At 42.7% G+C, this 21,863-nt stretch overlaps 1 protein-coding gene across 1 annotated transcript in view; it reads left to right on the plus strand.

Moving 5' to 3' along the window:
- Positions 1-1,734: 1,734 nt before the first annotated feature.
- The window catches only part of LOC121004625 (E3 ubiquitin-protein ligase RNF182-like), a 59,681-nt gene continuing 39,552 nt past the window's right edge, over positions 1,735-21,863 (plus strand). Inside the window, exon 1 of the mRNA XM_040436856.1 lies at positions 1,735-1,827. Coding sequence (XP_040292790.1) covers positions 1,813-1,827 — 15 coding nt within the window. The 5' untranslated portion in view covers positions 1,735-1,812. The remainder of the gene's footprint in view (positions 1,828-21,863) is intronic.

Here is a 21,863-nt window from a genome sequence, read left to right on the forward strand (position 1 = left end):
TTCTAGTAAGTATTTGGTGGCTGCAAATATGACCTGAAGGTTTTTCAGGTTCACCTGCCATTAAAGTCAATGGGGCCCGCCGCAAACGCACGGTTCGCGAACATTTGATCGTGAATGCGCGTTTGCGAACCGTCCCGGTCAATGTTCGTCCATCACTATCACAGATTAACAGTTGGGATTGGAGCTACCTCCAATCCTAGCTGTAGAGCAAAATGCTGCTCTAAGGACCGGAGCATCCATCCCTGAGAAAACTTTAAAGGGGTTTTTCCTTTAGGGGTTTCGTGGGAGGTCCTTGAGGGGTTAGTACAATCTCAATATACCAAATACTAAACTCTAGGAGAACATCCTTCCCTGGAGAAACTTTAAAGGGGTTTTCTGAGATTCTGATATTGATGACCCATCCTCGGCTAAGGACAGGTCATCAATATCAAAATATCAGACAACCCCTTTAAAGTTTTCCCAAGGAATGATGCTTTTCTATAGTTTAGTGTCTGGCATATTGAGACTGTACAAACGCTTTAAGGACCACCCACTGTTGTCCCTGTTTTAGAAGGTGCAGACTTCTGTGAGCACTCCTGCTATATGAATGAACTGCAGGTAACAGCACGGGCACTTAGGATGCATCTTTAAGGATGCGTATGGCCTTGGTAAACTATAGTTTATGGGGGCAGTGGTGTTGTTAAAGTATAATTATAGCTAGGGAATCTAACATGTGGAAATGTGGGTATGGTTTAAATGGGTGCAGTTAAAGGGGATGTATCATTAGAAACTTACATTGTTTAATATCCATATATAAATAAAAACTCAAAATGTAGAAGTTTTCACCTTAGCCACTGAAGCCCACTCATCATACCTGTAAGTTGACATTTTCTGTTTCTGCAGCTTGCTTTTCAGCTTTGCTATGTAGAATGTGACAGTGTGAGTAGAGTCATCTTATTATTATTAGACAGCTGCAAACACCAGATGACGGCTCTATTGTAATAACTAACACTATACAGAAAGATAAGTCTCCTGTCAGTCCCTGGTGAAGACCGAGCTGGAGACTGTTTGAGACTAATTACACTTTTCTGACCATATAATCCCATTCATTGTGGCCTTAGAGCACACACCCCTGCTGTACTGACAATATAGGAAAAAGTATGTATCTCCAATATGACCATGGAAGTTTTTCTTCCATAAAAATAGCTTTGACATTTAAGACTGCTGAGCAGCACTCCACTGCCAACCATAAATAAATCTTGCGTTGCCTGACAACCAAAATTCATTTTTTGCGGTAAAGGTCAAAACAGCTTTATTGAACATTTTAATACAAGCATTCTTTGGTAAGGATTGTAACTTTACCACACAACCAAACCCGAAAGCTTACCAAATGAATTGGAACAGCTCTGCTTTAACCAGCTCCATCCATTACACAATGGATGTAGCTGTGTAGTTAAAGCGCTGAAGCGACCCCCTGAACAGCTGATCGTCAGGGTGAGGGGTGTTGAATCCCCGCCAATCTGATATAGATAGCCTATCCTGAGGACAGGCCATTAATATAAAGATCACAGAAAACCCTGTTGAACTTTATTGATATGCTGTATGCCTAGACAGTTCCTCTGCCAGTCAGGGAAATGTCAGCTCCAGTAAACGGGACCAGGGCAATGCAGGCCAAACAAGTGCTGGTAGTGGGAGACTCTATTATTAAGTGTACAGATAGGGCAGTGTGTCACATACACCAGGATTGTCAAACGGTGTGTTGTCTTCCTGGCGCTCGAGATCCACATATTGCGGATCGGGTTGACCCAGCAGTCATGGTTCACATTGGAACCAATGACAAGGTTAGAGGTAGGTGGAGCGTCCTTAAAAATGATTTAAGCGACTTAAAGCGCAAGCTTAGGGCAACGACCTATCACGAGCCACACCAGATTGGCAGCCAGAGATAAGAGAGGTAAACAAGTGGCTCAAGAACTGGTGTAGGAAGGAGGGGTTTGGGTTCCTGGAGAACTGGGCCGACTTCTCTGTTGGCTACAGGCTCTATCGTAGGGATGGGCTGCACCTCAATGGGGAAGGTGCAGCTGTCTTAGGTTCGAAGAAGGTTGGAGGACTGTTTAAACTAGGGACTGGGGGGGAGGGAAATTACACTATAGGAGGGGAAGATAGTGCAGAGAGAGAACTGGGTCAAGGTAATGGAACTGGGGGAGGAATGGAAGGAGGGATTAGAACAGTTAATAGGGAAAGCTGTAGGGTAAAAAATAACCAGAAACCTCTTAATTTTATGTATACTAAAACTAAAAGCCTGACTAATAAAACTGGTGAACTGGAATTAGTGATGTGTGAGGAGGACTATGACATAGTGGGAATAACTGTGACATGGCTGGATGATAGCTATGACTGGGTGTTTAATGTACAGGGTTACAGTCTGTTTAGAAAGGGTCATAAAAACCAGAGAGGGGGAGGGGTCTGCCGTTATGTAAAGTCCTGTCTAAACCCCACACTTCAGGAATATATAAGTGAGGGACATGAACATTTGGAGTCACTGTGGGTAGAAATACATGGAGGCAAAGCAATAATAAAATACTGAAAGAGGTTTGTTATAAGCCACCTAATATAACAAAAAATCTACTACTAAGGGAAATAGATGAGGTGGCAAACCATAATGAGGTCATTATTATGGGGGACTTCAACTACACAGATATAGACTGGGAAACTGAAACCTGTACATCTCATAAAGGAAACAGGTTCTTGTCAATAACCAAAGACAACTCCCAAGTGCTTCAGGACCCGACTAGAGGGACCCTTTACAATCTGCTTGATCAATAAGGGACCCTCCTGCTCATGCACATCTTCCCCAGTTAAAAAGCCAAGAGCGCTTCAAGGTGAATGCAACAGACAGAGATCTACACGATCAAGGAGATCCATCTAGGTAGACCACAGGCCATGTTACTAACATTACTGACCGACAGCTAGGTAAGTGGCAGGACTAGATAATAATCCATACACTAAAAAACTCCATAAGAAATTATAACAGTTGTTGCTAACCGCTTTCTCCCCAACATTAACCTGTTGGGGACACATGACGTACCGGTACATCATGATGTCCCGGTACTTAAGGACACATGACGTACCGGTACGTCATGTGTATTTCCGATCACCGCCGTGCAGCAGGCGGTGATCGGAACTGGGTGCCTGCTGAAATCAATCAGCAGGCACCCTGGGACAATGCTGAGGGGGGTCCCGTGACCCCCCCCCCCATATCGGCGATCGCTGCAAACCGCAAGTCAATTCAGACCTGCGGTTTGCAGCGCTGTCGGAAGTTTCTAATCCTCGCGGTCCGTGACCGCGGTGATCAGAAACTTCAAAATGACCTCTCTATTTATTTTTAACCCCTCATTTTTATCTGCCAGCAGGCTGTGCAGGGAGGGAGCTGCGGGCAGTGCTGGGGGGGCGTGCAGGCGGGAGCGCGATCATCCCGCCCGCCCCCTCTCATTTCCAGGATGGCCGAGCGATTAGTAAGCAGAGTGTCAGCATATTGCTGACACTCTGCTTGAAACGGCTGACATCTGTGCTGTAATGTCAGCCGTTTAACCCCTTCCATGCCGCGGTCCGTAGGGACCGCTGTATGAAAGGAGTTAACAGGGAGGGAGCTCCCTCCCTCTCCTATCGGGGGCTGCTGTGCCTTTTTAGCCCCCGATTCTAAAGGCAGAAGTCTGATCAGACTTTGTAAAGTGAAAATACAGTACAGTACACTATATAGTGTACTGTACTGTATTATACAGACATCAGACCCACTGGATCTTCAAGAACCAAATGGGTCTGGGTCAAAAAAAAGAAAAAAAATGTAAAAATAAAAAAAACACATCACTGATAAAAAAAAAAATCCACTACACATATTAGGTATCGCCGCGTCCGTAATAACCTGCTCTATAAAATATCACATGACCTAACTCCTCAGATGAATACCGTAAAAAAAAAAAAAAAAAAACGGTGTAAAAAAAGCCATTTTTTGTCACCTTACATCACAAAAATTATAATAGCAAGCGATCAAAAAGTCATACGCACCACAAAATAGTGCCAATCTGTCATCTCATCCCGCAAACATCATACCCTACCCAAGATAATCACCCAAAAACTGAAAAAACTATGGCTCTCGGACTATGGAGACACTAAAACATTATTTTTTGGGGGTTTCAAAAATGAAATAATTGTGTAAAACGTACATAAATAAAAAAAAAAGTAGACATATTAGGTATCGCCGCATCCATAATAACCTGCTCTATAAAAATACCACACGATCTAACATGTCAGAGGAATGTTGTAAATAGCAAAAAATAAAAACGGCGCCAAAACAGCTATTTGTTTTTACCTTGCCTCAAAGTTTGTAAAATCAGTTTTGTATACCCTGAGGGGTGTAGTTTCTAAAATGGGGTCACTTTTTTGGAGTTTCTACTCTAGGGGTGCATTAGGGGGGCTTCAAACGGGACATGGTGTCAAAAAACCAGTCCAGCAAAATTTGCCTTCCAAAAACCATATGGCATTCCTTTCCTTCTGCGCCCTGCCGTGTGCCCGTACAGCAGTTTACGACCACATCTGGGGTATTTCTGTAAACTACAGAATCAGGGCCATAAATATTGAGTTTTGTTTGGCTGTTAGCCCTTGCTTTGTAACTGGAAAAAATTGATTCAAATGGAAAATCTGCCAAAAAAGTGAAATTTAGAAATGTTATCTCTATTTTCCATTAATTCTTGTGGAACACCTAAAGGGTTAACAAAGTTTGTAAAATCAGTTTTGAATACCTTGAGGGGTGTAGTTTGTAAAATGGGGTCATTTTTGGGTGGTTTCTATTATGTAAGCCTCACAAAGAGACTTCAGACCTGAACTGGTCCTGAAAAAGTGGGTTTTTTATAAATTTTATTAAAAATTTCAAGATTTGCTTCTAAACTTCTAAGCCTTATAACGTCCCCAAAAAATAAAATGGCATTCCCAAAATGATCCAAACATAAAGTAGACATATGGGGAATGTAAATTAATAGCTATTTTTAGAGGTATTACTATGTATTATAGAAGTAGAGAAATTGAAACTTGAAAATTTGCTAATTTTTCCAAATGTTTGGTAAATCTGGTATTTTTTTTATAAATAAAAAAGATTTTTCTTCTTACTCCATTTTACCAGTGTCATGAAGTACAATATGTGATGAAAAAACAATCTCAGACTGGCCTGGATAAGTAAAAGCGTTTTAAAGTTATTCACACATAAAGTGACACTGGTCAGATTTACAAAAAATGGCCTGGTCCTTAAGGTGAAATATGGCTGTGTCCTTACGGGGTTAAAGAGGGGGGGGGGGGAGAGCATATTTTTTTTACTGAAATTCTGCTTTCAACATATTATTCTGACTTTAAGAGATACGTCAGATAGCCTTGTGCCTTGCAGAAAGGGATCACAAACCAAGTGCAGCCTTTCCTGATTGAATCCCACTGTCAAAAATAGCAACTAAAATCTTACAGAACAGACACAGATGAACCTCAGCTTTATGTAACATTGCAATATGCCAACACCAAGAAACTATATTCAGTTCTTACTTCTAAGTTATTAATAAATGCATTAAAATAGCTTATCTAGGACAGAACCCTGAGGTCCTCTGCTTACAACGTTTAGCCAGATGGAAGATCCTCCATTAACAAGGATGCAGCCAAGTTTCTTGATAATGTACAAATAGCCTCCTCTAAGCCTATTTTACATTATTTACTCCTTAGATACCAGGAGAATTAAATATTGTATGCTTGTGCTATTACTCGTGTCTGCTACAGGTAAATTTAGGACCTCTTATGTTAGGCTGGGATTCTAAGTTCTTTGATTTCTTCCCATAAGCTGTAACAGCAACCCTATAGCCCTGTAGCAAATGCAAAGCCATGTATGTCACTTCCATAGGAAATCATGCTTTTCTGTGGACAAAACCCAGACCAAAGAGACAAACTGTAAGTAAATCTTGACTGGACAAAGGCAAATCTTTAGGGTAGAGAAATCGGAATCCTGACAATCTAATCAGTGAGAACATCTTACTGAATGTGACTAAAAGATGAGTCAAATATCTTTTATTTTATCATATGAATTAGCAATGTGTAGGTCTAGCATAGGGTGACCAGATGCAACACTGTAGATAAAGGCTAGGCGATGGGAACTCCCTGAAAAAAATGCCTACCATTCACATGCCGATAGGTGCATCTAAAATCTGAGCTTGTGGAGAGGGAGTATCATATTGGTTACTGAATTAAAGGGGTTCTCTGGTATTGTTATATTAATGGTTTATCCTTAGGATAGGTCAACAATATCAGATTAGTGGGTGTCCGACTCCCAATATACTGCATTGTATAGTGGTTGGAGCTGGTCACTGCAGACCTGCTCCCATTCACTGGAATGGAAGCAACACTGCAGTAACCAGCTCCATCCACTACACTGTAGACAGTCCGTGTAGTGCCCGAGCTACTTCCCAACTGTTGACCCTCGGCGGTGCCCAGAGTTGCTTAAGAATACACCATCAACATAAAAATCCCAGACAACCTCTTTAAGAGGCATATTACTGATACTACATGTTCTTTCCCATTTAAATAACATCACTACATGCATTACTGCCCTACAGGGGACCTCCCAGCTTGTGTAACTGATAAGCCCCTGATGAAATCATCAGCAACGACATCACCAAGATAATGTCGCAGAATCATCACCCGTTAAGAAGCCACCCTGGCTTGGATGACCCCTGTTTCCTGGTGTAGGCTAATGGCTATCTACATTGGCTATCTACCCTTGCTTTGTTACTGGGAAAAATGGATCTTAATACCTTCCAAAAACCTTATGGCATTCCTTTCCTTCTGCGCCCTGCCGTGTGCCGGTACAGCTGTTTACGACCACATATGGGGTGTTTCTGTAAACTACAGAATCGGGCCATAAATATTGAGTTTTGTTTGGCTGTTAACCCTTGCTTTGTTACTGGGAAAAATGGATTAAAATGGAAAATTTGCCATAAAGTTGAAATTCAGAAATTTCATCTCCATTTGTCAATAACTCTTGTGGAACACCTAAAGGGTTACCGAAGTTTCTAAAATCTGTTTTGAATACCTTGAGGGGTGTAGTTTCTTAGATGGGGTCACTTTTATGGAGTTTCTACTCTAGGGTTGCATCAGGGGGGCTTCAAATGGGACATGGTGTCAAAACAACCAGTGCAGCAAAATCTGCCTTCCAAAAACCGTATGGCAATCCTTTCTTTCTGCGCCCTTCCGTGTGCCCGTACAGTAGTTTACGACCACATATGGGGTGTTTCTGTAAACTACAGAATCAGGGCCATAAATATTGAGTTTGGTTTGGCTGTTAACCCTTGCTTTGTAACTGGAAAAAAATTATTAAAATGGAAAATCTGCCAAAAAAGTGAAATTTTGAAATTGTATCTCTATTTTCCATTAATTCTTGTGGAACACCTAAAGGGTTAACAAAGTTTCTAAAAATCAGTTTTGAATACCTTGAGGGGTGTAGTTTCTAGAATGGGGTCATTTTTGGGGGGTTTTTATTATGTAAGCCTCGCAAAGTGACTTCAGACCTGAACTGGTCCCTAAAAATTGGGTTTTTGAAAATTTCTGAAAAATTTCAAGATTTGCTTCTAAACTTCTAAGCCTTGTAACATCCCCAAAAAATAAAATATCATTCCCAAAATGATCCAAACATGAAGTATACATATGGGGAATGTAAAGTAATAACAATTTTTGGAGGTATTACTATGTATTATAGAAGTAGAGAAATTGAAACGTGGAAATTTGCAATATTTTACAAATTTTTGGTAAATTTGGTATTTTTTTTATAAATAAAAAAGCATTTTTTAACTTCATTTTACCAGTGTCATGAAGTACAATATGTGATGAAAACACAATCTCAGAATGGCCTGGATAAGTCAAAGCGTTTTAAAGTTATCAGCACTTAAAGTGACACTGGTCAGATTTGCAAAAAATGGCCAAGTCCGTAAGGTGAAATAGGGCAGAGTCCTTAAGGGGTTAAAAGGAACTCATCAGACAATATCACTATGATGTCATCACATGCACGGGTCACATCCATCTAAAATCTATTGATTGGATTGTTTATTCATTGTGGTTCACTGTAGCTTCTTATCATTGGCCAATTTGACAGCAAATTATAGAGAACAGGCGTCACTCTGGTTGACAACATGCAGAGCACAATATGGGGCACTCCTGAATAGGAAGTAAAGGGGCCTAAGGAACAGCAGAAGCTCCAAAAGCATCAGTGATGATCTTGTTGTATCAGTGGAAGGTTATGAAGCCAGACCCAGCTAATCAGCTACTTACCGGGATGGCTTCAATCTGAGAAGGGACTGTTGAGTGCAAGACCAGTCCTTTGAAATTGTCAATTAGCCACAGCTAACAGCACCCCCAATAGACTAACCAATGGCACAGACTCACCAATAGCTATAATATTTATATACTGTAAATACTTACATACACGAAAATGTCAAGTGATGGATCTGTTCTCCGTGCATATAAACCCTCTCTGAAGTTATTAAAAAAAATGTCTAAATTTGCATCAATTCCTGAACTAAACCCTCTCATTATGCATCTGCTAATCTAGACTAACCATCACTTGAATTATACTGTTACTTCCCGACTTGAGTCTACAGTAATGTAAAGGGTAAGATTTTTGCACAGTCATCTTATATAGCCAATTACCTTCAGTTCATGCTCCTGGTTATGCTGTCTTGAGCAGTTTGTGGATCTTGAAGAACATCTCATTGGATATTTCTTTCACTATGGGACAAGTGTCACAAGTGATTCCAGAGAAAGTTGATGATTCTGTCACTAGGTCTGTAGAGAAGAAATCATCTAAGCTCTAGTGGCTTATTAGAGCACACGTGAAGCAGTGGAGGTTAGCCCCAACCACTGCACTGCCTGAGGTGACACTTCTCATGAAAATTCTAATGACCATGTCTGACCCATTCAGTCTTCACTCAGTACCTCATTAAACTTTTTACCTTCAGATTACCTATGACAAGTTTATCAGACATAACGTGTTAAAAGTCCAGCTCACCTACTGCTATACCCCAGGGTGCATGGATGTGCTGGGCAGCACCGGACACACTTACCTGTGTGAACATCTCAAAAATATGAGAGATGTATATATATTTTTTTTTCTTAATGAAATTGTCCTACAATTAGTTAAAGGGACACTGTCACCTGGATTTTACTTACTGAGCTAATAACATCACCACATTAGTCTCCCTGATTTACATTAAAATATGCTAGTATTACTGCCCTGTGTCTTTTATTTGGTATATAAAATCGGGACCGGGAGTGTTGCTGCCCTATATGTGGTTATGTTAATGCGGACTATGTCCATCTGATTTGGAGCTGCAGCAAAATAAAAAAATATTGGGATGAGGTTTTCTGTACCTTACAAAAGGAGTCTTTAACGAACCATAATCCGGGGATTATGACAGTGATTTTGGGGTATGACTTGCCTGAAATTGAGGTCTCACGCCAGGTTAGACAGCTCTGGATGAGGGGATTGATGGTGGCTAGGGCTGTATTGGTTAAGTATTGGGGCTCTGTCTCCCCTCCCTCGATTAGGGAATGGGTTTTATCCCTTCAACAAATTAGAATTTTTGAGGATATTGAAAGAAAGCGGAGAGGTACACGCATAACTACGTAGCGATATGATATGTATGACATTTAAATTTTAATATGCCATGGTCGACAGCCAATGGGGAGGGTGGGGTGGGATATATATATATATGCAGATTTTTTATTATCTTAGATGTGAACTTAAGTTGACGTACATAATTCATTTATAATGATGTTTGTAATTGATACACTATTTTATGCCAATGTGTTGAATACTGATTTATGTACTAATATCTTGATTTCTAAAATAAAAAAAATAAAAAATAAATAAATAAAATAACAAAAAAAGGAAAAATGTCAGCAGCAATGAAATACCACCAAATGAAAGCTCTATTAGTGAGAAGAAAAGGAGGTAAAATTCATTTGGGTGGTAAGTTGCATGACCGAGCAATAAACGGTGAAAGTAGTGTAGGTCTGAAGTGTAAAAAGTGGCCTGGTCTTTCAGGGTGTTTAAGCACTGGGGGCTGAGGTGGTTAAGTATTGTTATTTTCCGATATAACCATGTTATAACAGAAAATAATAAAGTAAAGTTCGGGATCCCCCTAGACTTCAATGGGGTTCGGGTTCGAGTTCGGATCCCGAACTTTGACTTGAAGTTCGGCTGAACCTGGCGAACCCGAGCTTTCACGGGTTTGCTCATCACTAGTCATCAATATCAGATCGGCGGGGGTCCGACACCCAGCACCTCTACCAATCTACCAATCTTTCTTCCTGCTCACCACTGCTGTCCCCGTCGCGGCCTGCTATTGGCTGATAACCCCTTTAAAGGGAACCTGTCATCAACTTTATGCTGAGCTCACTGAGGGCAGCATAAAATAGTGACAGAAATGCTGATTTCAGCGGTGTGTCACTCATGAGCTAATAGTAAGTGGTTGCTGAGAACCAGCATCATAATCATTGCAGCACGGGCATTGAGAAGAGTCAAATCTACTTGAGAAGAGTCATGGTTATTCATAATTTCCTGCTCTCCCCACTTATCGGCTGATAATTGGCAGTTCTCTCCTAGAGAGAAAGGGAGAAAACTAGGTAGAGGACTGTCAGTCATCAGCAGGTGGGCAGGGAGAGCAGGAAGTCATGAATAACCATGACTCTTCTCAGGTGGCCGGGACTCTTCTCCAGGCTCAGTCTGCAATGATTGTGATGTTGGTTCTCGGCAACCACTTACTTTTAACTTTAAATGACCGACCGCTGAAATCAACTCACCTGTCTCTACTTTATGCTGCCGTTAGTACGGGCTGCATAAAGTTGATGACAGATTCCCTTTAATAGTGGAAGAGGAGCAGTGCTGTATATGAGTTACAGGTATAAATATGTATTGTATCCTTTGGTAGGAATTTGGTGCAGAATAGTGGGAAAAATCCTTAATGGAGGGATTCCAAGCTCGCCAGGCATCTGTTAAATGTAGGGATCGTAATTGATTTCTAAATTTCAATAAGGCTTTATATCCAATTGCAGATTTATCATCAAGCAGCGATGGACTGGCCATCGGGAGTACCGGGAGAATCCCGGTGGGCCGATCGAATTATGGGCCGGCCAGGGCCGCCATCAGGGGGCCCTGGCCGCACGACCCCCCTGCACGCACAGTACACTCAGCGGCGGCATCAATACCAGACGGGGGCGGGGCGGTTATCAGCGAGGCCCTGATAGACTGAAGAGAGATGTTAGCCCCGCCCCCGGCTCAGCTGAATAGATGGATGTGAGCCCCGCCTCCTGCTTCGCCCTCCAGCGCAGCTGAATGAATGTGAGCCCCTCCCCTACTGCTGCTCCGCCCCCCGTTTAGCAGAATGGATGGCTGTGAGCACCGCCACCACCCCTCCTGCCGCTCCGCCCCCGGCTCTGCTGAATGGATGTATGTGAGCCACGCCTCTCTTGTTTCCCCGCCCCTCTATTTGCTCCGCCCCCGGCTCTGCTGAATGGATGTATGTGAGCCCCGCCCCTTTATTTGCTCCACCCCCGGTGGGCCGGTCAGTTGGCCGGTCTGGCTGAAGTCCAGGGCCACTTTATTGTCCCAGTCCATCCCTGTCATCAAGTATCCAACAGTAGATTTAAAGCCAAATTTAGATCACCTCCCAGGATTATAGTCTCTTCCGAAAAGTGAGGAAATTTCTTCAGGTCAGACAGAAGCCATGAAATTTGCTCTTTGTTAGGAGCATACACATTCCCTATGGTCATCATGGAGTTGGCAACTTTCTCCTTTAAAAATATATACGGTAACGACCCTCTGTGTCAATACATTTATCCACCAAAGTAAATGAGATATGTTTTTCTGACACAACTTTTTTATAATTCTGTCTACAGAGCTACAGTATGTAAGGGCTTGATTTTTTTGGCAGGGTAAGGTCAGTTGTAGAATTATTTTGGTACATTTTGATCATTTTTATTACATTTTTTGGGGGGTGAGGTGACCAAAAAATTGTACAATTTTTCCATTGGTGATACCAGTTATGTTATTTTTTATTGTTTATTTTAAATATAAAATTGTGAAAAGGGGAGTGATCTGAATTATTTTTGTTTTTAATATTTTTATTTTTTACTTTCATTTTTAGTTCCCTAAAGAAATTTGAACATGTGATTCTTTGATCACTTAGTGTACTAATGCCATCATTGTTTTTTTTTTGGCTTCCTATTAAGTTCTGCCTCAGGTCCCACGCCGCCATAGCAACAGATCGGAAACTGTGGGAGGTCCGATGGGCGCACAGGGGGAGCACCCTCCCTCTATCTAACCTCTTAAATGGAGCATCTCTATTAATCCTGGCATCTGGGGGTTAAATGACTAGGATTGGAGTTATCTCTTATCCCGGTCACTACAGCCAGGTGTCAGCTGTCTTTTATAGCTACCTGCTGCATATGGAGCAAGCTAGGCTTGTTAGCCCCCTACATACTTCTCTTACACACAGATGACATACATGTAATTTTGCATTAAGGGGTTAGTTGCAACAAGCTCCTACCATTGGTTTCTGTTGGGCACCAGCAGTATCACTGTGCTGGTCATAATGCTCCTCAGTTCAGGGAAAGTATCATACCTACGAAAACACGAGCGTAAAATGCTTGTGAATTTTCTATTATTCTTGCACAAGCGTAATTGCAATCTCTGCCTGGGGTGCTATTTTTCTGCTGTATGTGTGCCAGGACTGCTTTTTAGACCCAGTTTGACCCTAGACTCGCCTGCAGGAAACAACCTGGGGATCTCCAGTGTGTCTTAGAGCGTGATTTTCCCCTATTTATCTTCTATGTGAGCTCCAGAGCTGAAAATAAACAATGTGGGAAGGAAGGGAAAATACATCACAGCAGTCCAGTGCGGGCAGATTTCACAGAAGGGAGATGCCCCTTGCTTGGGAGAGAAATGCATCTAGCTGTGCAGCTGAAACAGGGAATAATGTGGCTGTAAGAGACATTAGGGAAATCCAAAAACAACCTATTCCTTCACAGTTATTATTGTACAAAGTACAGCTATTATGCAAACTTTTTTTGAAAACTCAGGTACACTTTAAGGACATCCACTGTACAGGTACATGTAGATATCCACATTTTAAAGATGGTGCCCATACAATGTTCATGATCGTCGATAATGCCTTTTAGACTCACACCTATCTATCTCTATAATGGTGTGCTCTTGTTCATTTTGATGAACTGGATTTAGATATAGGTGTGGGTCCCAAAGGTGGGATCTGCACCTATCTGTGAGGTGACACAAACCCTTTAATGATTCCAATGAGTAAACGAAGCAGAAGTTGACAGCAATGATGGCAAGTTCTGGACGGGACGGTAACCTCACAAGCTGCTTTTCCATCTCAAGCTTCTGCAGCTGGGACATGTCCTGCTGCTCCTCATGAGGAGAAAGGGAAGGACACTGCTCTGGATTCTGCTGTGAACAGATGGAGAATTTGGCATACATATACATGAATTAACTTATATCAATTTATGGAAGCTGCAATTTTTGTACATTGTGATAGTTAACATAACTGGTATATAATGGGTTTCTTAATTCAGTTTTTTTGATGCAGCTTTTGAAGCCAAAGCCAGAGGTGGATTTAGAGAGAATTATACTGAGGGATAGATTTACTAATAAAAATGTGCCATGTCGTACATGCTTTGCATCATATTTATTGTGTTTTAGAAACTTTTTACAGCTTGTTTGAAAAAGGGGCCATGGATTCATGGGAAAGGACCATGGTTTAGAATGTGCCAAAATGTTGCTGCATTTTTTTCTTTCACCAAGCCAACAAAGGGGTGGTGTATAGTTCATCTAGACAGTCTAAGGTCTTATTCACATCAGTGTTTTGATCAGTGATTTCCATCAGTGATTGTGAGCCACAACCAGGAGCGGAGGCTACAAATGGATAAGGTATAAGGGAAAGATTTATTGTCCAGCATCAGACGCTGTGATAGATCTGGTACAGTGATAAAGAATAAGAAGTACAGCATGTAGTATTGCTAATTGATTGTAGGTTTTTATTCGATATACGGCGTGTAACAGTTTGGCTCGCAGGCCTTCATCAGACACTATGTCGCAGATAGGAAGAAAAAGAATAGATGGTGATAGCCAACTGTTACCAGCGCCTGGCTTCTATCACCATCTATTCTTTTTCTTCCTATCTGCGACATAGTGTCTGATGAAGGCCTGTGAGCCAAAACGTTACATGCTGTATATCGAATAAAATACTACTAGCAATTAGCAATACTACATGCTGTAGTTTTTATTCTTTATCAAAGAACGGGGTTGGATCCCTACATACAGCACTAACAAGCAGTGTGCGACAAAGAGCATATATTGGTACAGTTTAAGGCCTCGTTCACACTTCATTGACTCACCGACATGTGCTATCACATGTGCCTATTAATGTATAGTGTTTTTTCACACATCAGTGGATCAGTGGAAAAATCATGGAGACATACATAACTTTGGTCTGTGATGCAGACCAAACACGCCAATTGAAATCTATGAGTCAGTGAAAACTCCTGACATAACATGGATCGCATTTGTGTTCTTTCAGTGTTTTTTTTTTTTTGGACCATTGGTAGGAGATGCTGTGGAATTCATTTTCAGATGAACAGTGTCCGTGGAATACAGATAAGGGTACTTTCACACTAGCGTTTTTCTAGAGTTCTTTTCTAGGGGCTCTATACCAGAAAAGAACTGATCAGTTTTATCCCCATGCATTCTGAATGGAGAGCAATCCGTTCAGGATGCATCAGGATATCTTCAGTTTTATCTCCGGCCCAAAAAACTGAACACTTGAACACATAGGAATGTATTAGAGGCGGATCCGGCATTCAAAATACTGGCATACGCAGATCGAAAAAAAGGTGAAAAAAATAAATGCCGGACCAGTTTTTCCGGATGATACAGGAAAGACGGATCCGGTATTGCAATGCATTTTTCTGACTGACCAGGCATATTTCAGACTGATCAGGATCCTGATCAGTCTTACAAATGCCATCAGTTGGCATACGTTTTTCCTGGATCCGGCAGGCAGTTCCGGCGACGGAACTGCTTGCCGGATCACTCTGCCGCAAGTGTAAAAGTAGCCTTACACACAAAAAGCAAAAACTGGACACACGGACCAAACACGGATTCTTCACAGATATCTTCACTGACGGATTTTTCAGATGTCAAATGGATATGGAAATTTGAATGAGGCTTAAGACCGTCTGAGTCCACTTTCACACAGTCAGTGTTTGGTTAGTGTTTGATCAGTGATTCCCATCAGTGATTCTGAGCCAAACCAGGAGTGGAGGCTACACAGAGATAAGGTATAAAGGAAGGATTTGCTCCTGTTCTGTGTTTTTGACCCGCATCCGGTTTTGGTTCACAATCACTGCTGGAAATCACTAATCAAATACTGACTGTGAGAAAGTGGTCTAAAGCCTGTATTAGACCTGCCAATTTTTCAGCAGATGACCGCTAACGAGCGTTCATATGAATGCTCGTTAGCAATCATCTTGCAGTGTAATACTGCCGCCACTTGCCTGATGAACGAGCAAATGAGCTCGTTGAGGAGGCAATCCAAATCTTTTGACATGTTAAAAAATTATTGTTTGCAGGCGGCAGATCGTGGTGTCTAATCACGATCTGCCGCCGGCAAACCGCTATTCAGCAGGGCGATGAGAAAAGGGATAGCGATCGCTCCGCTCCATGCTGCAGAGGAGATCGCTGCATGTAATAGCAGCAGTCTCCTCCACTAGCGAGCAGGCGATTGCCAGGAGGGAACCCTTCCCTCTCGACAATCGTCTGCTACATCGGCTTAAGTTTAAATCTCAGCATTAGACAGTAATAGTAAATGTTCTCCTCCGTCTTTCCTTTATAAATGTCCTCCATTCATGATCTGTTCCTGATTTTGCCCTCAAAAACTATACAATCCTAATCAATTGTGCCAAATTACAAACTCAATGCTGTTAATCTCTATACATACACGGCACAGGACATAAACCTGGTAAAGATGTGCTGTGAAAGAACGAGAAAACCAATTACAGTCCAATGACTGGCTGCAGGTGGTCAGAGCTGTATTACAGCAACATTTCCAGGGATAACAATCTCTGGAGACAAATTTTCCAAACCTTTCTCACATGCTTCATCTCCATTGTCACATCAGCGTCCGCCATCCCACTGGGGTCATCAAGCAGTCCATGGAAATCAATATGTAATAAATGGAAGAGACGTTTGCACTGCGATTCAATTATGTTGTAAGGTTACACGGTTTCATGCATGAGGAGCTTCAGCAGATAACAGCGCGGAAATACTATTCCGCCATGTACTGTCACTACATGGCAGCTCCACTCACCACCACTGTGATTAGTGACAGATGAATTGGTTTACCTTGTGTAGCCTGTTTACATCTCACACATAACATTGTGAGTTATAAGAGTGGACAGAAAAATATCCCTTTATCCCACGGTGATGAATATTTTACGGGACTGAATGGAGGCACCAAAGAACAACAGCTACATCATATACACGCACCATGCGCCTCTCGGGTGCATCTAAAAGCCTTTCGTTGCCTTTCTCTGCTCTCAGATCCACGGCTTCACGTAACAGTTTTTAGGCTGCTTTCAAAATACCCTTTAGTGTCATTTTTCTGCACTACAGTTTTTTGCAGCGTTTTTTGGTGGTAAAAATAGCAGCTCTAGACATTAGCTTAAGGTCTAGGGGAAATATGAAACAAAACAGAGGATAAGCATTTTTTTTTTGCTCCTGCCATTTTTGTTCACTGGATGTTTTTTTTTCCTGCTTTTTTTCAAAAATGCAACATGCTGGAGCGCTTCAAGTTTTTTTTCTAACGTTTTTTATATCACCTTCTTTATAGAGGAAAAGCACCATAATGAAAACACCAATGGTAAGACACACAGTGGCAATGCTGCTTCCTGCTCCGGTCTCAGCAGTCATGTGAGTATGTGATGCTGGCTGAGTCTTAGCAGATCCAGATCAGCTCCGCAGCGATGTACAACCTCTGTAGGGGCTCCATTCCCCCTGTAACTATGTCAGCTCCAGTTACAGGAGAAATCAGCAGTAAAAAAAATAAACTAAATAAAAAATAAAGATGAAATAAAACATAAATACCGTATAAGACGCACCTAGGATTTAGAGGAAGGAAATAAGAAAAAAATGTTTTTTCAGACCTCAGGTTAGACCCCCTAATCTTCATCACACTACCGAAATCAGACCCCCATTCTTCATCAGACTTCAGATCAAACCCCCATTACACCCCATTCCTCATCAGACCCCTAAATCAGAACACCATTCCTCATTAGACGTTATATCAGACCCCCATCAGACATAAAATGAAGTATCTCACAAAAGTGTTGGACATCCCTCACATTTTTGTAAATATTTTAATATATCTTTTAATGGGACAACACTGAAGATATGACACTTTGATACAAAGTAAAGTAGTCAGTGTACAGCTTGTATAACAGTGTAACTTTGGTGTGCCCTCAAAATAACTCAACACACAACCATTATTGTCTAAACCGCTGGCAACAAAAGTGAGTACATGTCACACCCTACCCTGTGGGTGTTCTGAGGAGATCTGTCAGAGTTGCTGCACGTGACTCCATCTGACAGTTTGTTTTGTTGTGGGTTTGAACAGAATCCCACCTCCTCCCCAGGTGTGGTTCTTTAGGTAATTGGCGGGTTATAGTTCTGCCTTGTGTGAGCTCTGGAAGCTTGGTGGATCATCGGCTCCAACACATCTCTAGATAAGTCCTTTTCCCTTTTTCCTTCTGTGTCTGTTTTGACTAGGCCTCTAGGGAGACGCTAGCTCCGTCGGTTGTGGAAGGAGCTGGGTGTCTCTTTCCCTCTTCCCTACAGCTGAGGGTTTGGTTCAGTGTTTTTTAGTCTTAGGTACGTGGGCATGTGCATATCTACCATCCAGATATGCACATGGGCATAGCAGCTTAGGGAAAGTGTTTTAGGGATTGCTAGGAGGTGACCCCTTTGTTTCCTAGCATTTGGGGCCTAGTAAGTTGTTTGCTTTGCAGTGTTCTGTTTCCTTCCCTTATCTTACCTACCGTGACAGTACACCCCTAAGGGAAAAAGGCCAAATTGTGCCCAAGGTGTCAATATTTTGTGTGCCCACCATTATTTTCCAGCACTGCCTTAACTCTCTTGGGCATGGAGTTCACTAGAGCTTTACAAGTTGCCACTGGAATCCTCTTCCATGCCTCCATGACGGCATCACAGAGCTGGTGGATCTTAGAGACCTTGCACTCCTCCACCTTCTGTTTGAGGATGCCCCACAGATGCTCAATAGGGTTTAGGTCTGGAGACATGCTTGCCAGCCCAGCACCTTTACCCTCAGTTTCTTTAGCATAGCAGTGGTCGTCTTGGAGGTTCGTTTGGGGTCATCATGTTGGAATACTGCCCTGTGGCCCAATTTCTGCTTCAGTATGTCACAGTACATGTTGGCATTCTTGGTTCCCTCAATGAACTGTAGCTCCCCACAGCTGGCAGCACTCATTCACCGCAAACCATGACACTTCCACCACCATGCTTGAATGTAGGCAATGTATGCTTGAAGGCACACTTGTCTTTGTACTCCTCATCTGTTTGCCATCACACACGCTTGACACCATCTGAACCAAATAAGTTTACCTTGGTCTCATCAGACCACAGAACATGGTTCCAATAATCCATGTTCTTGGTCTGCTTGTCTTCAGTAAACTGTTTGCAGGCTTTCTTGTGCATCATCTTTAGAAGAGGCTTCCTTTTGAGACGACAGCCATACAGACCAAATTTGATGCAGCATGCGGCGTATGGTCTGAGCACTGACAGGCTCACCTTCCACCCCTTTAACCTCTGCAGCAATGCTGGCAGCACTCATACATCTATGTTGAAAAGACAACCTCTGGATATGACGCTGTGCATGTGCACCCAACTTCTTTGGTCGACCATGGCGTGGCCTGTTCTGAGTGGAACCTGTCTTGTTAAACTGCTGTATGATATTGGCCACCCTGCTGCAGCTCAGTTTCAGGGCGTTGGAAATCTTATAGCCTAGCCCTAGGCAATCTTTATGTAGAGCAACAATTCTTTTTTTCAGATCCTCAGAGAGTTCTTTGCCATGAGGAGCCATGTTGAACTTCCAGTGACCAGTATGAGAGAGTGTGAGAGCGAGAACACCAAATTTAAAACACCTGCTCCCCATTCACGAGTCACATGACACTGGGGAGGGAAAATGGCTAATTGGGTACAATTTGGCCATTTTCATTTAGGGGTATACTCACTTTTGTTGCTAGTGGGTTGGACATTAATGGCTGTGTGTTGAGTTATTTTGAGGGCACACCAAATTTCCACTATTATACAAGCTGTACACTGACTACTTTACATTGTATTAAAGTGTCATATCTTCAGTATTGTCCCATGAAAATATATAATAATATATTTACAAAAATGTGAGGGGTGTATTCACGTTTGTGAGATACTGTACATTAATGAGCGGACAGCGCTGCCACTCATGAGATCCAGCGGCATTTCCTGCATTCACCGCATCAGGTCATAGTGTGCGCACTATATTCTTACATTGTATGCAGTCAGGACACAGAGCAGGGTGGGCAGAAGACCAGGGAGCGGTGAGTACAGCCAGCACCAGGAGCACTGTATTCACAGCTCCATAATTGAAGTACTCACTAGTATTTGCTTCATAAGACACACTGCCATTTTCCCCCACTTTTGAAAGGGGAAAGTGTATATTATAGAGCAAAAAATATGGTAAAAAAATATGCCACACCGCAGTTTCCAGCTCCGCCCAACCACCATAACCCATACAGATCCTATATTAAAATGACTGTTATGGAAAGAGGACATATTAAAAATATATATATTTTAACTGCATGATGTGCTATTAAAGGGGTTATCCTAGAAAAGATAATGATCACCTATCCTCAGGACAGGTCATTATTAGTGTTGATCGAGCACCAAAGTGCTCAGGTGCTCTGGCCTGCTGGTGAGATGACCCTGTAAAAGATTGTAGGTGAGGGCCTGCTGGTGATCTGACCCTGTAAGAAATGATATGTGAGGGGCTGCTGGTGATCTGACCCTGTAAAACATTATATGCGAGAGCCTTCTGATGAGCTGACCCTGTAAAAGATTTTAGGTGCGGGCCTGCTGGTAAGCTGACCCCTTGTTCATTTTTATAAGAGTCAACCTGTCAGCATTTTCAGTTGACAGGCGGATACGCTTATCTGTTATAATGCCACCAGCATCACTAAATGCCCGCTCAGACAAAACGCTAGCGGCAGGGCAGGCCAGCACCTCCAAGGCGTAGAGCGCCAGTTCGTGTCACGTGTCCAGCTTGGAAACCCAGTAGTTGTAAGGCACTGAGGGATCATTGAGGACGCTGACACGGTCTGCTATGTACTCCTTAACCATCTTCCAAAATTTTTCCCTCCTTGTGACACTAGGCCACGCATCAGATTGAGGGTGCTGGCGTGGTGTCATGAAACTGTCCCAGGCTTTGGAGAGTGTTGCCCTACCTCTGTTGGAACTGGTGTGTGTTCCCCTTGTCTCCCCTCCTCGGTTGGAACTAAGGCCAAGGAACTACGGACTCTGCCGCCAGCGTTGTCAGATGGAAAATTATGGAGCAATTTTTCAACAAGGATCTTCTGGTATTGCACCATTTCGTCCTCTCCACTAGAGGAATGAGAGATGAGAAGTTCTCTTTGTAGCAGGGGTCGAGAAGGGTGAACAACCAGTAATCCATGTTGTCTAAAATGCGTATAACGCACGGGTCGCTGGAAAGGCAGCCTAACATGAAGTCAGCCATGTGTGCCAGAGTACCAACAGGCAAGACTTTGCTGTCGTCATCAGGAGGATCACTCTCAATCTCCTCATCCTTTTCCTCCTCTTCTACCCACTGACGCTGAACAGATGGAATTAAACTTCCATGGGTACTACCTTCTGTAGCGGAGGCAACCGTCTCCTGCTCCTCCTCCTCTTCATCGTCCAATTCGCGCTGAGAAGACGAACTGAGGGTGGTCTGGCTATCACCCTGTGTAATGTCTTCCCCCATTTCCACCTCTTCCACATGCAAAGCGTCATCCTTAATTGTGAGCAGCGAGTGTTTGAGTAAACACAGAAGTGGAATGGTTACGCTGATAATAGTGTTATCGCCGCTCACCATCTGTGTTGATTCCTCAAAGTTTCTTAAAACCTCACAGAGGTCAGACATCCATGACCACTCCTCGTTTGTGAATAGCGGAAACGACGACCATGTTGAAGCTGATATTCCACTACTGTCCTCTGCTGCTCACAAAGCCTGGCCAACATGTGGAACGTCGAGTTCCAGCGCATGCTCACATCGCACAACAGCCGGTGAGCTGGCAATTTCAAGCGCTGCTGCAGTGTTGACAGACCGGCTGAAGCTGTCGATGACTTTTGGAAATGTGCACACACTCGGCGCACCTTCACCAGTAGCTCAGGCAAATTGAGGTAGGTTTTGAGAAACAGCTGAACCACTAAGTTTAAGACGTCGGCTAGGCATGGGATGTGCATGAGCTTGCCGAGCTCCAAAGCCAATACCAAGTTACGGTCATTATCAGACACAACCATGCCTGGTTCTAGGTTGAGTGGTGAGATCCACAGCTCAGTCTAGTCTCTTATCCCCTGCCACAGCTCTGCAGCGGTGTGCTGTTTGTCCCCTAAGCATATCAGCTTCAGCACGGCCTGTTGCCGCTTCACCATTGCAGTGCTACACTGCTTCCAGCTACCAACTGAT

Source organism: Bufo bufo, chromosome 6 (assembly GCF_905171765.1).
Source record: "Bufo bufo chromosome 6, aBufBuf1.1, whole genome shotgun sequence".
NCBI classification, from domain to species: Eukaryota; Metazoa; Chordata; class Amphibia; order Anura; family Bufonidae; genus Bufo; species Bufo bufo.